This window comes from Grus americana, chromosome 1 (genome assembly GCF_028858705.1).
Source record: "Grus americana isolate bGruAme1 chromosome 1, bGruAme1.mat, whole genome shotgun sequence".
NCBI lineage: Eukaryota > Metazoa > Chordata > Aves > Gruiformes > Gruidae > Grus > Grus americana.
This window is the reverse complement of record NC_072852.1, coordinates 77642845-77660443: the sequence shown is the minus strand read 5'-3', so window position 1 is coordinate 77660443 and position 17599 is coordinate 77642845. Positions and strand designations below refer to the sequence as shown.

Genomic DNA, 17599 nt, shown 5'->3' with positions numbered 1-17599 from the left:
GAAGTAAGGTGAAAGTCAGCAAGGGTCAAACCAGAACTGTACCTTTGAAAATGGCCTGTATACTCTCTTGAGAAAGTTTGTCCCGATCTGGTTTTACTCTGGTTCAGTGACAAACATCATCTTCCCATCCATGTACCGTGGACTGTACATGGTTTTGCCAGCTACTCGTGCAGGGCCAAATGCACTGACTGTAAGGGGGTGACAAGCTGTTGCCTTCCTTTCTCCCCATCTTGACGTAGACCCATGAGGTATGTGCTCCACATCGTATGACAGGACGAAGGCTATAACTATAGAGCCTTCCCCCACGAACACTGTAGCTGCATTCAGCCGCACATCTTCTTCCCCTCAGGTGGATATCTTTCTGCAATTGCATGCAGGAAGTGAAATTGCTTTGAAATGAAGGGGAGGGAAAGAGGGAGGACAAAACACATAAAATGTTTTCCATTTTTCTTCATATTTTCTGGTTAATAATACACTTATTAAGAATGTGTTAAGCTGCAACCCTTCCTCCCATACCGATCTGACATCTGTGGCACATACCTTTGGGACATTGGCTTTGGTCGCTGTGATTTACACTATAGTGTGATACCTAAGAGGTTTATATGTTGCCTGCAGCTAATGCAGTAACGTGCATTTTGTCACTGTTAGGCAGAACAAACTCATTCTACCTGCTGCTTTTTCTTCTGCATTGGCTGTCTGTGTACAACTCACATTTAAGGTATTTGTATAGCACCAGAAGCTGTTGAACAGTTAGTCTTTGTGATTTCATTGTTCTTTTATTACACCACGGATGATGCACTTCTCAAGTTTTGGCAATGCACAAAGGATAAAAAAAATCATCATGTACCTGCAGCCAGGCATATGCATCACTGCACTGTGATGTTCTTGGACCCTGCAAGCTCAGCAGAGTCCAGCTGGGTGGAATACTGCCTGGGAACTCTGCCCTGCTGCTGCTGCTTATAATCATTCAAAAGAGGCATGCTTCCCTGCAATAGTCCTGTTACACCCTGCCTTGTGCTGAGTGAAGTAACGCTACCCTGGATGAATAAGCATGAGAGCTCTGTGCAAATAAGGGTGATTAAAAGGGATTCCTCGTCAGAACTGAAGCGACAGACTACCTTATGTCTCTGGGAACTGGCTGGGCATGTGTGTTTTCAGGTGAAATGCAGAGCGAAATGGATTCTCCATCACTTGTGGTCTTTAAAGATCTCTGCACTTTTTGCAAAAGAAAAGGGTTTTCCACCTCATTGTCTAGGTAGAATTCCAACTGGGAGTTTTCACATTCTTCCTGCTTTAATTTCTCTGACACTTCTACCAAGATGTTCATCAATGCCTGCCCTGGGAGCACAGTTGCTTTTCATCCCAAGGCTCATGGAGTGTCAGTGGTAGAAAAAGAACATCTAGAAATGGGTGTCTAGCACCATTGTAGGCACTGTGGGGAATCTCTCCTGTCCTCCAGCTGCTGCTTCAGAACGATGGAGGACTCTCTGTATCACATCTGCCAGCTGCATACGGATGTTGTGAATAGATTAGGTTATCGCAAATGGTGCAGGCAATATGACGTGTCCCAAGTGCTTTTAGGTGGGTAGGTTGTGAGCCATTTTGGGGTGCCACCGAAGTTCAAGCGATCTATAGTGGTATGCTGTTCTTGAGTGGATCCTGACTGTGTAGCTGGGCAGGTGTGCGAACCCCATTGCCCACCTTATTGGCACATTTGAAACTGCTTCTCTGATCTACAGCTTCATTTCGAGCAGCCAGGCAGAGAGCGTACAGCTGGGCAGAGCTGCTTCTCCTAGAGGTGGAATAGGTTACTCAAACAGTAACTGCGTAGTGTGGCCGTGGTAAGCATAAAAGCACACTTGTTATCTGATCTGTTATTCCAGACCGAGCCATAGGAGTGGACAAAAGCTGTCTGCCCAACTTGGAAGTGGATAAGCTCTGTTTATTTGTATAAAATTATGTTACAGCGGCATTAAGGGAGTGGGCAGAATGCACTCTTACATTCGTCTGAAGGGTGATTGATCTTGGTATGCCTGAATAACGCAAAAATGCAGACATAAAGTCACCAGTTAACCTCTGCAGGGTTATACCAACACTGTCGGTTCTCTGTGTTTTTCTTTACAGCTTACAGCATAAGGACGCCTTTTAGCTGCTTGCCTGTGGAGTACCAAAGGCAGGAGGCGGGTTAGGGAAGGGGGATGCTGAACTCCACCTCTTGTACCAAAGAGTAATGTAGTACCTCTGGCTTCACTGGCCTGGCTCTCCTAGGAACTGGGCGAGTAGGGACAGACCCTGCCTTTGCACCTTTGGGCTTGTCTAATTTTTATTATAGTTCAAAATCAGGAGGATGGTAACTGAAGCTCTGTCAGGGGCCCTGGGGTAACATCCACAGTTTGTATGTGTGCCTTCGCTTTTGTGAAGGATTGCAATATCTCCTCCCTGTAAGGTTGTCATCATTCTTCTTCCTTTAAATAAGACTTAGAAACTACGCCTTTTGTGAGCCATTCAGCACAGGACAATGACCTAGTCATACAATTGAATATGACTTAATCTTGTATGCAGTTTTGGCAGAGTTTTATCACTTTTTTTTTTTCTCTAGATGAAAGTGCTAATAGTTGAGACTGTAGTCACCAACATTACTATTGTGACTGATTCTCTCCAGCTTTGATTGGATTTGTGCAGCCAGATTTCCTTATCGCTACTATTAAGCATTTGATCTGATGGTAAATACTTGTTCAACTGAACATAAAATGTGCTTGCTTATCCAGAAGCTTTACATTCATAGAAAGGAATGATAATTTGCTAATTATTCTCACTTTTTTAATACTCCTTATGCTGTTCAGCTATTTAATGATTATTTTTTTCTTTTAATCTGTACAGTTAACTAAAATATAATGGTAAGAGTAATCACTGTAGGAACACTTGGAAAGTCAGGACAGAGCTGTGCAGGATAGTTATAAAGAAATACACCCAAATCAGGAGTTACGAAGCAGCTGAAGGAAATGAAAAGGTTTGGAGAAAGCCCTCAGCAGCAGCAGGGGCTGCAACTACAACTTTTCAGGGAAATAGGAGGTGGGAAAAGTAGAAGAAAACCAGGGACCCCTCCACAGTTGACTGCCAGGTAATGTTAAGAGGGGCGCAATGGGAGACTGCTGCCGCTCCAGACTGCTGCACCTCTCAGATGCAGAGAGGTAGAGGGTCTGCAAGAAAAAAAAAATAAAAAAAGAGAAGGGGACATGGAAGAAATGTAGGAAGATCAGAAAGTTCCTTGCCAAAATAGATTGCCTAAAATGGATCCTCAGATCGGCTTTGAAGAGCAGCAAGGCAGAAGGAATCATGCCTTCCACCTTGCTGAAGCTGTATGTGGTTCAGGGGCCTGAATCCATTCTGCAGCATTTCTTGTCCAGGAGGTAGTTGTGGCAGGCTTGTGAGGAAAAGTGGTAGCAGCAAATTCTACAAATGACAGTTTTCCTCCAGTCTGCTAAATGAGCTAATGTCATTTCTCCTGGCACTTTTTACTTTCCAGGTGAAGTTTAATCTTAGCCTGTCACTCGGTGCTTTTGCTTAAAATGCCAGTCTCAAAAATAGTCAAATTTTGTTCTCTGTCTCTTTCTGTATAGAACTGAAGTTGTACAGAATATATCTGTATTTAAATGGCTTACTGTAAATGTAAGGAAGAGCGATCGATTTTCAGAGTAATTTCAAGTTGAGCCATAGGATAAAACTCCCAGATATTTAGTATTCAAAATGGCATATTAAGCAAGAAAATAGGCCATTATATAACTTATTTTATTTTTCTTCTAACAGGTGTTGGAAGATCATGGCATGCCAATGGATGACAGTGAATTTAATCTACTGACAGAAAAGCTAGGGTTACCAGATGGAGAGTTGAGTTATCTGGATTTTGTGGCAATACTGGAAGGTAAAGGAATTTTAACAGCAACAAAGCATGAAACAAACCTTTCCTGGAAGATCCAGAACATTTCTCTTTCGAGGAAAGGCTAATTGGTGAAATTAAGAAGAGATCAGTGATACGATTTATAGCACACGGATGACCTTCCTGTCTGTAGTTCTTTGGCTCCTGATCCAGCTAAGCTGCTGAGTATCTAACCCAGGACAAGAGGGAAACTGGAACATGTGGGATGTGAACTAACTAAAGGTCCACAGATAGGTGCCAGGGAGTTGTCACTAACAGATTGCAAAAAGTAACTTGAGCAGATCCTTGTCCTCAGCATTTCTACCTCTTATTCACAGTCTTGGAATTATGTTGTATCCTAAATTACAGTGGATGATTTTATAGTAGTGAAGTCCAGCAACTTTTTCTATTCCATGTGAAAAGCCAGAAGACAGTAACTAGTCCTTTTGGGAAAGAAAGATCTGTTAGTAAGCCATTAGTGATGAGTTTTAGCAGCAGTATATACAACCGGAACTCTGTGGTGTGATCTGGTTACATGTTGGTTTATAGTTTTAATTTGAAGTACTGCTTTTGAATGTTAAAGCTGTTAAGGGACATTGCTACTAGAGGACCCTGAAATGTGATCATCTATAACATAATTGCTAGTTTTGTTAGAGTATCAAGAATCCCAGTGAGAGAGAAAGGTTTGCTGTTTGTGTACATATAGGTGTACTGTCCACCCATATAATGAGGATGTGGTCTTCATTGATTTGCTGTTGCTGAGAAATGAATACCAGGGGAATATATTCGTAATTTGGGAGCACATTTTTTCACCTCAGCTACTTGCCTTACCCCATCAGTAATTTCACTGATTTCAAGGCACTGTAAGGGGTTGATTTTCAAATCTTAAAAATGAAGCTGATCAAATCTGAACTGATTTCTTAGGGTGGAACCCTGAGTGCAAACTAAAGCCAGTAAGTAATTACTCACTTCTCATTTCTTTTATACTTTTGCTTTATGTTTAGATTTTGTGGCTAAAATTCTGATGCCATTGAAGTTAATGGCAGTTTTGCCGTTGGCTTCAAGGCCTGTTTTAACTTCCATATTATGCCTCTGTTATTTTTCTCAGAGGTGCGCATTTACTTTTTTCACACTGTTACTATTATTTTCTGCTGTCATTACATCTCTTAGAACTAAGACAAGAGGGAGAACTGACTTGTAGCTGGCTGACACAATATTCAGGTTTTTCTTCTTTCAGGCCTAGAAGTTTAGAAGCTTGTGAATATAGCCAGCTAATCATCTGTCCACCAAAATATGTGTGCCTTCACTCAGTAGCCTAAAAAAAGATGTTTGAAATAGGCTAACCTCATGGAAAATCAGTGTGCCAGCTCTTTGATTTAAATCAAGAATCAACAGTGTTTTGCCTGTATTTAAAGTTTTTGCTTTTGCCAATTATGAGAATCACAGCTTTTCTTTCCATACGTTACTACATCTTATAGTTGTAAAAGGAAGCGCGACCCACATTTAACATAAAGTAAGTCTCAGAAACCAGAAGACAAAGAAAAAACCCTCCTAACTTTTCTTTTTCAATGATTTGTGATTCACTGAGGTGGAGGGTGGTCTATAGTTACGGAAAAAGAGACCTTACTTTCTTATAAGCTTTAGTGGGAAGATAACACGAGTACAAATTTTCTTGACTAGACTTCAGTAGAAACTGGAATTGAAAAAAGGAAAGTATAGTGCATGTCGGTAGGGGGGGTAGGATTTAAAGGGTAAAATGAGGAGAAGTTAAAATGATGCAGTGAATTGAATACTATTTAGTGATTCTTCGGAGTAGTTGTACAGACTCTTGTGTGTCAGTGTATACAAATCTTTTAAAAAGAAAAGAAACGTTTCTTTAGAATAGACCATTAACTTAGCATTTTTCTTATCAATCAGGAGTAGGGTGTAGTGAAATGTCAGTGTGTATATTGTTCTTTGCAAGTTTTTCCCATTTTAAAATCTGACATGAATTACTTTACTCTTCTATCTGGCTCATATGTTCCAGTAAAATTCTAAAATGCTCAAGAGGCTACAGAAGATGCTTATTCTCTTTTTCCCCAGAAGCAAGGCAAAATAGGTTCCTAGAGTATCACTGCACAATGAGCAGAAGGAATCAGATCTAGAACGGTGACCAAAATAGCTTTTCTATGGCCTAAACGTACCTTAGCCCTTCAGGACTGGAAGTACATGGGTGTCCTGCTGGGAAGCTGGCTGTCACCCTTTCCTGGTCCTGCCGGGCTGTGGGATAATAACCTCGTGACAATATGAAGTTGCTGTTTGTGCAGGACTGAGTCTTGCCAGAACAGAACATCAGGCAAAATAGTTTCAGAGGTGATGCTCTGTTAAGTCAGGAGTGTTTTGATGGCAGATCTCCTGAAATAGCTCACAACCGTTCAAACCGGAGGAGGGCTTAGCCAGGATAGAATTGCTCCAGGGGAGATGGTCTAGCATGCAGCGGTTGTGCTACACAGTCAAAGAGATAACAAATTACTTTCTCTGACACTGTCTGCAGCTCCTGTGTTCCCTCACTGAGACAGACAGGCACTATGACAGCAAGCCACAGCTTTCACGGTGCTCCTTTTCTCCTCCTCCAGTCTGATACCTTCCTTCCTCAAAGCAACCAGGCACCAGACAAGGCTGAAGCAAAAGCAAAAGACCTTGTTTCAGCTGTGCTTTCTTCAGTTGAGGTTATGTTCTTCACCTTGTGCTGGGACAGCTATAGCAGCTGAGGCCATTACTGTAAATTGGGTGGACACCACTAATACTGCATACAGTTATTGGGCTTTGTCATGTTTGGGGTGTAAAGAATACAATTGCAGGGTTTCTCATTTTGTTTATGTTATATTACTGCGCTATTTATCAAATATGTTTAATATCATCTCTTCAATGTTTGGTATACTTTGATTTCATTATTGCAGATGCCAGATTGAATGGGCCAGGAGCTACATTACGTAACAGCCCAAACCACAGAGTAAATGATGCTAAATATCACTACGTGACTGCTGAAGAATGTCTCAATCAACTTAATGATAAGCTGCAGGAAGTCTATGGGGTAAATACACCGAGCCATGGTTTGCTTTTGGCCGTGAAGCTCATTGTTATTTTGATGCAAACATTTGTTTTAAAATTTGGTTTGGAGGAGCTGTCAGGAAAGTGACTCTAAAAATTATGTTGGATTTCATGTGTTCTGTGTTCTCAGAAAATTCCAGTTCAAATACATTCAATATTTAAGGCAAAATCTTTTTTTTTTTTTTCTTTTTTCTCCTAATTGTCTTCTCTGCAGCCTCTGCCAGGAAAATAAGATCTGAGTTATTTTTTCCCATCCTTTTGTGATCATAGCTATTAAAGATTCTGCAATTAGAAAATAATAACTCTGTACGACTCATTCATGGAACAGTCCATCTATATAATGAGAATGATCTTTCAAGAAGACGTTCTTAGTCCCTAAATTTTGCAACACAGTGATCTGAATCAAGACTTGTCTTCCAGCTTTTCTATGTTTGCTTATGATTTTCTGTAATTACCATTAGACTGTATTCCTTGAATTCCCACCATGGATTTGCACAGACTAAGAGAGATCACATTTGACAAAGGAGAGAGGATGCTGTCATTACCCTTTTGCTCAGTTCATCCCATCCTGTCCCGTCCCGTCCCTGTTCCCTGTGAGATTCCATTCAGGAAAGGTATCCTCTGTTCTAAGCAGCTTGGCCACCCCTAGCAAAGCTGATCATATTGATCAGCATTACTTCAGATTTCTGAATAACTGCACCATTTTAAAGGTGTTTGAACATTTTGCGTCTATTTGAATGGGAAAAACTCTTCAGCTGGTAGATCAATTGCAGTAAAGTCTCTCTTCATTACAGGTTTTCTAAGGGTGTGCAAGGGTAGAAATGAGGTACCTCTCAGTATACTACGATGGAAAGTGGAGGTAAATTGATAAATTTGTATGAGGGTGGCTTTTTGATGCTCCCTACTTTTCCTCAGTTCTGTACATGCTTGAGATGAAAGCAGTAAGACTGCAGTTTACTGAGGACTATCCCAAGTGTTTAGTAAGGCAGTACTATAAATGCTTTGTATTCTCAAACTGCGCTAAAATATTTGCCTGTTGTCAAAACAAGTCTAGAGCAAACATTTGTTATTTATGTTTAAAAATGTGTAGTTGACGTGTTAAATATATTTAGTTAAATATTCCTTGTTAGGACACCTATTCTGCCTTCCGTGAAACAGACAGTAACCATGACGGTATCATCAACATGCTTAACTTCCGGCAATTCTTGGACAGCTTTCTGCTTCGTCTGAGAGACAAGGAATTCCAGCGTCTACTTGGTTTGTTGGGAATGAACCTGACCTCCACGTTAAATTACCAAGAATTCTGTCAACTGTTCCACACACAAGAAACAAAGGAGGTACCTCCTCGGCTCGTGCTATCTCACAAGTAAGAAAGAAAAAGTTGTGTAGTACCTACAGTAATCTGATGTGTTTACAAAAATGAATATGCTGTGTGAAAATTTATATAGGGTATAATTGAGAAAAGATAGTATTAAAATTTGTCTTTATCAAGCTGAAGTTGGGTAGCTTTACCAAGTTCTCAGTGATTTATGATTCCATTAAATCAGATATGGAATCCACTGCTAGCTTAAAATGCCAGAACTACCCCTGGGGACTGCTTAAATCTGTAAGGTCAAACATGTATACTGGTGCCTGAGTTGGAGCCTTAAAGCTGAGCTAGCCTCCAAACTGGACAACTTTGCTGCTTCTATAGGTATGTTAGTGATAAAAGGAAGATGAGGGAAAATGTGGGTCCCCTCCGGAATGAAACGGGTGAACTGGTTACCCAGGATATGGAGAAGGCTGAGGTACTCAACGACTTCTTTGCCTCAGTCTTCACTGGCAAGTGCTTGAGCCGCACTGCCCAGGTCACAGAAGGCAGGGACTGGGAGAATGCAGAACCGCCCACTGTAGGAGAAGATCAGGTCTGAGAATATCTAAGGAACCTGAAGGTGTACAAGTCCATGGGACCTGATGAGTTGCATCCGCGGGTCTTGAGGGAACTGGTGGATGAAGTGGCCAGGCCACTCGCCATCATATTTGAAAAGTCCTGGCAGTCCGGCGAAGTTCCCGCCGACTGGAAAAGGGGGAACATAACCCCCATTTTTAAGAAGGGTAAAAAGGAAGACCCAGGGAACTACAGGCCGGTCAATCTCACCTCCGTGCCTGGCAAGATTATGGAGCAGACCCTCCTGGAGATTATGCTCAGGCACATGGAAAATAAGGAGGTGATTGGTAACAGCCAACATGGCTTCACTAAGGGCAAATTGTGCCTGACAAACTTGGTGGCCTTCTGTGATGGGGTTACAGCGTTGGTGGAAGGGCAACTGACGTCATCTACCTGGACTCGTGCCAAGCATTTGACACTGTCTTCGCACACCATCCTTGTCTCTAAATCGGAGAGACATGGATTCGATGGATGGACCACTCGGTGGATAAGGAATTGGCTGGATGGTGGCACTCAAAGAGTTGTGGCCAACGGCTCAATGTCCAAGTGGAGAATGGTGACGAGTGGTGTTCCTCAGGGGTTGGTACTGGGACTGGCACTGTTCAACATCTTTGTCGGCGGCATGGACAGTGGGATCGAGTGCACCCTCAGCAAGTTTGCCGATGACACCAAGCTGTGTGGTGTGGCTGACACGCTGGAGGGAAGGGATGCCATCCAGAGGGACCTTGACAGGCTGGAGAGGTGTGCCCGTGCGAACTACATGAAGTTCAACAAGGCCAAGTGCAAGGTCCTGCACGTGGATTGGCACAATCCCAAGCACGACTATAGGCTGGGCGAGGAATCGATTGAAAGCAGCCCCGAGGAGAAGGACTTGGGGGTATTGATTGATGAGAAGCTCAACATGAGCTGGCAGTGTGCGCTTGCAGCCCAGAAAGCCAACCATATCCTGGGCTGCATCAAAAGAGGTGTGACCAGCAGGTCGAGGGAGGTGATTCTGCCCCTCTACTCCGCTCTGGTGAGACCCCACCTGGAGTACTGCGTCCAGCTCTGGGGGTCCCAGTACAGGAGAGACATGGAGCTGTTGGAGCGAGTCCAGAGGAGGGCCACGAAGCTGACTGGAGAGATGAAGCATCTCTCCTATGAGGACAGGCTGAGAGAGTTGGGGTTGCTCAGCCTGGAGAAAAGGCGACTCCGGGGACATCTAATTGTGGCTTACCAGTACCTGAAGGGGGCCTGCAGGAAAGATGGTGAGGGACTGTTTATAAGGGAGTGTAGTGACAGGACAAGGGGTAATGGGTTTAAGCTGAAGGAGGGTCGATTTAGATTAGATGTTAGAAAGAAATTCTTTACTGTGAGGGTGGTGAGGTACTGGAACAGGTTGCCCAGAGAGGTTGTGGAGGCCCCATCCCTGGAAGTGTTTAAGACCATGTTGGATGAGGCTTTGGGCAACGTGGTCTAGCGGAGGGTGTCCCTGCCCATGGCAGGGGTGTTGGAACTAGATGATCTTTGAGGTCCCTTCCAACCCTAACCATTCTATGATTCTATGATCTTCCAAGCATGCAGAATTGGGGACATGGTTTGGGAATCAGATGTCATTTTGGATTGAGGAGCAGCCAGGCTATTACCTGTCAGGCCCAGTGTCTGTCAGTTCTGAGACTAATATTGCTGTTAGTGTATGTGACCGAAGCCCGAGGCCTCGTGCTCCAGACCTTTATGCCGCCAAGGCACTGAGAGTAGATAAGATCAGGTGAGGTGCACAGGAGCACTGAGGCACTGTGGAGTGCATGGAAGATCATTTCCGGCAAGAAGCGATGCTGCTTAAAATGTCTGGAATTTTAAAGTTTGAGCTTAACTTTAATGATAAATAGCTTTTAGGCACTAAGAAAATAATTCTAAAAACTCAGTGTGAAATTCTGTTTAACTACGCAAACAGAGATAAACTCATAAAAATAATGACAAGATACAGCAGGACTGAAAAAGCTCCTGATCAGAAGCTCATCTCTACCGTGGCAGTGAGGATGTGATATATACACATAGGCTTACTTCCCAGTTTTTATTTCTCTCTTACAGCATTACTGTTGGCTCTGATGTTAGTAATATTTATCTGCTTGGGTTGTTTTTCTTTTTTCGTGAATTGGACAACTGAGTGAATCAAGGACATCAGTCTAAAACAAGAAAGGAAACTGATGATGATTGAGTCTTGCTAACAGTTGGAGTCTGAAACCGACGACTGTCGTGCTCTCATTTCTGTTTCAGGTTGGACTTAGCTAGAAATTGAAACATTTTGAATTTAGCTCCAGAATTTCCTCATTTCAAATACTATTACTATTTCAGAAGTCCAGCAAGGAAAATATAGTGATCAAAAGCCTTAAGAGCACTTGCATTTTCCCAGCTAAGTTTTTAGGTTATTTTTGTTGGTCGATTGTTTAGGCTTATGGAATCAAGCAGTAGGGGAAAACTCAGAAGGTTCCCAGGCACCTAAGGTAGATCAATGTGGTATTCAAGGCTGTTGAGGCCCAGAGCCCTGGGAGCTCAGAAGTGGCTGAGTTTGCAGTGTTGCAGTTCTCCAGGACCTAAGTTCTGGTTTGCACATACCATGGGTGGTACAGGAACTCAGCAGGTAGGTCAGATGTATGTGCCACATGTTGCCTGGTCTGCAGACCCAATATAACTCTACCTCTTGTTTGAGAATCTTGGTCCAGGAAGCATACTCCTGGAGTGCGGCTGAACCAGTCTCTGAAGCCATATATCTGCAGCATTTCATTACAAAGCAATAACCGGAGGAGAAACGGGTGCTAGGACATAGCGTGAGGTGGGCAGCTGTGTGTTAAGAGAAATGACCAGCCTTTCCTCGTTTTTCCAACTAGAAGTGCTTAGAAAAGCTAAAGAGAATTGGGCACCAAAAGAAGGGCTGCTGGTCTTAGGCGAAGGAAGGCGTACTATTTCAAAGAATGGTGAGACGTAAGGTCCCCTCGATTCTCAGCTAGGTGTGTCCTTGCATAGCGCAAGAATTTAGTCAGCTCTCTGTGTAGTGTGAGAGCTGTGCTGGATCCTAATCTGTGGCAGGCATATTCCCCTGCATGCTTGGATTCAACCAGAAGCACCAGGCCCCCAAAAGTTAGGCACTTGTAATGGTGGCTGAATTTGCAAATGTGGGTCTTACTCCCCAGACTTACTCATCATGCCTTGGTGACTCACAAAGATAGTTTTGATCTATGTTATTGATGTAAATCAAGGATAATCTTCCTGGAGTCACTCCAGGATATAATTGTTTCTGCGATAATTAACATCTCCTTCTATGCGTATAAATGATCCATGCTTGCTCTTGAGTTTGAGGGAGAATTGAACAACATTGATTTGAAAATAAATAGGGAATTACAAAATTTAAAATATCTTCGCTAACCTGCAGCTAGGGAAATAAGGCAGTATTTAAAGAATTAAGTTTACACAGATGTGAAGTAAGTCTTTAATGGGTATCTTGGAAACTAGGAAACAAAACCACCACTACCATGAAGAACAACAAAAAGGAAGGAAACTTGTGGAGATTAAAGATCTCACTAATGTAAAACATAGTTAGTTGTTATTTTATTTTTTTGTCTCTTCTGAGAAAAAAACAGATAACGGATGCAGAGCTAGCTTGTGATCACGCTCATTACTACCTTGTTATCAAAGCAAGAACCAGATGGCATGACCTAGCAAGGGTAAGAAGAATGTTTTCTTTAAATGAATAAGCAGCACTAATAGATTTCAGAACATTATGCAATGTTGATCTTCAGATTCTATAAATATTCAAAGAGACCCTTGCAAAATAGCTCATTAATGATGAAAACTTACTATGTGATTTAAAAAAAAATCAACAGTTTGAGTAATATTCAATTTTTGTAATGTTGATTATGTAGTAGATGCTATCACAGTTATTTCTAAAACTTTCTTTATATTTTACTATTGTTGGTTTTATTTAATGTTTCTGTTGTAAGAGTAGCAATGGGCTTCATCTGAGGCCTGTTTGACTACATGCTGTACACAAACACACGCCTACTCCTACGCTGATACCCAGCGTCGCCCAGCATAGCAAAGCGTTGACGGCGACGCTTACACCATCCACAGAGACTCTCACAAAACCGTCTGTGGGGGGCTCACCCTGGCTGGATGCCCGGTGCCCCCCAAAGCTGCTCTGTCACTGCCCTCCTCAGCTGGGCAGGGGAGAGAAAATATAATGGAAGGCTCGTGGATTGAGATAAGGGCAGGGAGAGATCGCTCACCAATTACTGTCACGGGTAAAACAGACTTGACTTGGGGAAATTATTTTATTACCAATCAAATCAGAGTGGGGTAATGAGAACTAAACCCAAATCTTAAAACACCTCCCCCCACCCTCCCTTCTTCCCAGGCTCAACTTCACTCCCGATTTCTCTCCCTCCTCCCCACCAGTGGCACAGGGGGACGGGGAATGGGGGTTGTGGTCAGTTCATCAGACGTTGTCCCTGCTGCTCCTTCCTCCTCAGGGGGAGGACTCCTCACACTCTGCCCCTGCTCCAGCGTGGGGTCCCTCCCATGGGAGACAGTCCTCCACCAACTTCTCCAACGTGAGTCCTTCCCACGGGCTGCAGTTCTTCATGACCTGCTCCAGCGTGGGTCCCCTCCATGGGGTGCAGACCTTTGGGAACAGACTGCTCCAGCGTGGGTCCCCCACGGGGTCACAAGTCCTGCCAGCAAATCTGCTCCGGCGTGGGCTTCTCTCTCCATGGGGCCACAGGTCCTGCCAGGAGCTTGCTCCAGGGTGGGCTTCCCACGTGGTCACAGCCTCCTTCAGGTGCCTCCACCTGCTCTGACGTGGGGTCCTCCACGGGCTGCAGGTGGAATCTCTACACCCCCTCATCCTTCCTCCATGGACTGCAGGGAGACAGCCTGCCTCACCATGGTCTTCTCCAGGGGCTGCAGGGGGATCTCTGCTCCGGTGCCTGGAGCACCTCGTGCCCCTCCTTCTGTGCTGACCTGGGTGTCTGCAGGATTGTTCCTCTCACATCTTCCCACTCCTCTCTCTGGCTGTGATTACTCTCGGCAGTTTTTTTCCCCTCCTTCTTAAATGTGTTATCCCAGAGGCGCTACCACTGTGGCTGATGGGCTCGGCCTTGGCCAGCGGCGGGCCCGTCTTGGAGCCGGCTGGCATTGGCTCTGTCAGACACAGGGGGAGCTCCTAACAGTTTCTCACAGAAGCCACCCCTGTAGCCTCCCCCCGCTACCAAACCTTGCCACACAAACCCAATGCACTGTCGTATAAAAATTTTTTCCATCTTTTTAACTCGTTGAATAGTTGCAATATTTGGACAACAGAGTAGCACAAGGAAAAATGAATATAATTTTTTTCATTAAACATTTATGTAAATCAGACAATAGTACTGCTAGTCTCAGTTTGCAAGATGAATTGTAAAAACCCCAACAAACCAAATCAACCAACCAAAACCCAAAGCAAAATCTAATTCATATGAGGTATAGAACAAGTTGGAGAGAAAATCCATAGGTCTGCCATTTTCCAGTGCCTTCATCTTCCACTGGCACGCTTCAGCAGTGGGCATACCCACAGCTGCACGCACTCTTCTCGTGCTCATATCCCCTGTGTTTGCTGTCAGTCAGAAACTTTCCATGCAGAGTACATCACCTAAACACCTGTGATGACAATCCCGATTCAAGCTTTCAAGTTGCACGTCCATAGCAGAAAGTAGGAAAGAGTAAAAATCAAATGAAAAAACATTAAAAGATGAAATTCAGACATGCATGATTTTCTCTTTCTCAATTCCCATTAGTCATTAAGCTTATAGAGAGATCAAACGTTTTGTCAAACTTGTTGGTTCTTGTTAGTGATGATTTCTTTTACATTCCAGAATTTTCAGGAATTTGACAGTGAAGGAAATGGCATTATGCAGCCAAGGGACTTGAAGAAAGTCTTGTTCAGATTTGGCATTCCAATCACCCCGGAAGAATTTAAGCAGCTTTGGGCAAGGTATGACAACTCTAAATGATTAGCTCTTGCAATAATGTATCTTTTATAGGATTACAGAACCTTTGGTAGTGCAGCGAATGACAATAGATTACACTGCACAAGAAATCTTTTGTTATGATTATGACCTCAGATCATGACACTGTGTTACAGGACGCTATGTCTTATCATACTAAGCTCAAGAATACAATTAGAACCATCAGTTTCCAATAGGGCTTTCTCTTGGCTTCAGTATTACTAATCCCTTTAATTTAACATGCATTTTCTTCTTGGACAGCACCATAGGTCACTGGTTAAATTAACTTGGTTTTAACCAATTTTGTTTATACACGCAAACGCCTACCTTAGTTTGTGATGGGTGAAAGTCAGTTCCAAGCGTCTCTGGTCAGCTGGGAACTGCAGACAAAACTTCCATCAAGGAGCTGCGTGGAGGAGCTGCATCACATACCTGTCTGAAGGCAGTGCTACCAGCCTCTCCTTTCCAGAGCGCTAAATTTACTTACAATATTTTCAACATAAATACAAGTTATTCAGTCAAAAGAAAAATGCTACATACCAAATACATAACAAAAGAAAGGTAATTTCATGCTGTGTAAAGATGGCAAGTAATATCATGAAATGTTTTTATAGACAAGTAATTTGTTGTGAAGAGGGGGAAAATACCTGTCTGCCTTCGACAAAGAGGAGCTGTGCTATAAACTGTGTGTGAAATGGCATAGATGTCAGCTGTATGTGACATTAGATAAAAAGCTACCTTCATTACAGGTCTATTTAAAAAAATAATCACTCTCTCTAACATATAGAACCCGAGTGTATTGCATTTTGGTTTCAAACTGCATTAACTATATAGTTTTTTTCTTAGCACTGATTCATCTCTGAATTATTTTCTACTCCATTAGACTTTACTTTCCATTCTTATTCCTTATGGATGCCATGGCACATTGAAGAGTTTCCTTTTCATGCAGTTATCTGCTGCACAACTTCACTCCCGTCAGCCACTCCTTTTATAGAATAGCTAAAATCTCTTATGTGCCTGATATGTCTGTAACCTGAATAAAGGAATTAGAGTGAAGCTGAGGCTAAATTAGGCATTACCATGCGTCGGAGCACTGGCAGGGGGAGGAACTGCAGGAGAAAAAGCCTATGGAATGGTTTACACCTAAGAAAATATGAAAAGTGTTTATGAAGCTAAACCTATGTTTCTGAAGGATGATTATAATTCTGAGCATCTCAGACTTGTGTGGCCAGTTTGAGACACTTCAGAATGAATTTTTAGGAGCCCTGTTCTCTGCATCTCAAGCCAGACACTGAAATGCAGCAGTACTGAGAGCTGGAGAATACTCCTGACAATTTGGTCCTCAGGATAGCATTTTCAGAACCGACTCTGTGATTACAATGCATAAGCCTTATCTTTCGAGTCTCATATAAAGTCACTCATTCTCAGTGTGGTATGGTACCTCTATAAGCAAGGGAAGTCAGTGAGATTTAAGCTGTTAAGTCACTTAAGGACATCTGTAATGCCTTTCTAAGAAGAACACATGAATATTTTAAAAGAGCATTTCTTTTTCAAGGTATGATACAGATGCAAAAGGATATCTTACTCACCAAGAATTTTTACAGAAACTGGGGATAGAGTTTGCACCCACTGACACAGGGCTCAGCAGACACATCACGGGAGACAGCTCTGCACATTTGCAAGCACATTATAATAATCGACAAAAGAAGCATTCAAAGCTGGAAGAGCAGCAGAAACAGCAATCTAAAGCTCCACATGTAAGAGAAATTAAAAAGCAGATCAAGTAAGTTATTTATGAGCTTAGCACATAACTTTCTATGTTTGTGTTTAGTTTGTTAAGATGACACTGTGTACAATACAAATGTAATTTTACAAAAAAAGAAAAATACCCAACTGAAAAGGAGTCTCAGAAGGTACTGGACCAAGCTTATCCATAGTGTTATTCCCTTGATTTGCTGGAGATAAGCCTAGCTCAGTGTGCACTGTGAGGCTTTTTTTTTATAGATATTCTCCATGGCTTATATTACTTATTTTACAGACTTTATGGCAACATCTATACTGACAAATCAGAATGTCCAGAGACATTCCCAGACTCGGTCATCTACGCTGCTAGACTGCCAAAACAGTCCTCGTCATGCTTTGGCCTGTGTCAGCTCATGTTTTCCCTGATCACTCCCAGCACCGTTTGGGAGCAAGAATGCTTCAAGGACCGTTCCTAACAGGCAGTTTGCAGGCAGCTGCTGCCTTTTGGTGGCTAAGAAGGTTCACTAGCAGAGACGTGCCAGCTGGCCTCTGCGCCCGGAGCACTCCCTGGCCGGCTTATTGGTATTGTCTCAGCTTGTGGTTCCAGTCCTAACGCTGCTGTCAGCTCAGATCGAGGGAGGAGAGCAAGTGCAGTTTTTGTCACCCTGCAGGTCTCTTCTTCTCAGGCTGTTTTGGGCAACGTAGACTTAAAACTACCTGATTACACTCAACAGGGGCTTTTCTCGCAGCTGGAATGGCTGGGCATGTAGGAGACAGTGGTCCCATATCCTACCCTGTCCCTTGGATGAGGGCCAAGTAGCAATCACAGTTGGTTTCACATCCCTCTGGTTAAATTGTTAGTAAATGGCTTTGTAGATGCAGCAAAAACCAGCCCTGACAAGGATGGAC

The 17599-nt window shown here is 43.0% G+C and overlaps 1 protein-coding gene across 1 annotated transcript in view; it reads left to right on the top strand.

Annotated features, from left to right (window-relative positions):
* EFCAB6 (EF-hand calcium binding domain 6) overlaps positions 1 to 17599 on the top strand; it is a 113469-nt gene that overhangs the window by 56030 nt on the left and 39840 nt on the right. The window contains 6 exon segments of the mRNA XM_054817097.1: positions 3808 to 3922; positions 6856 to 6989; positions 8137 to 8372; positions 12541 to 12634; positions 14816 to 14934; positions 16503 to 16730. Coding sequence (XP_054673072.1) covers positions 3808 to 3922; positions 6856 to 6989; positions 8137 to 8372; positions 12541 to 12634; positions 14816 to 14934; positions 16503 to 16730 — 926 coding nt within the window.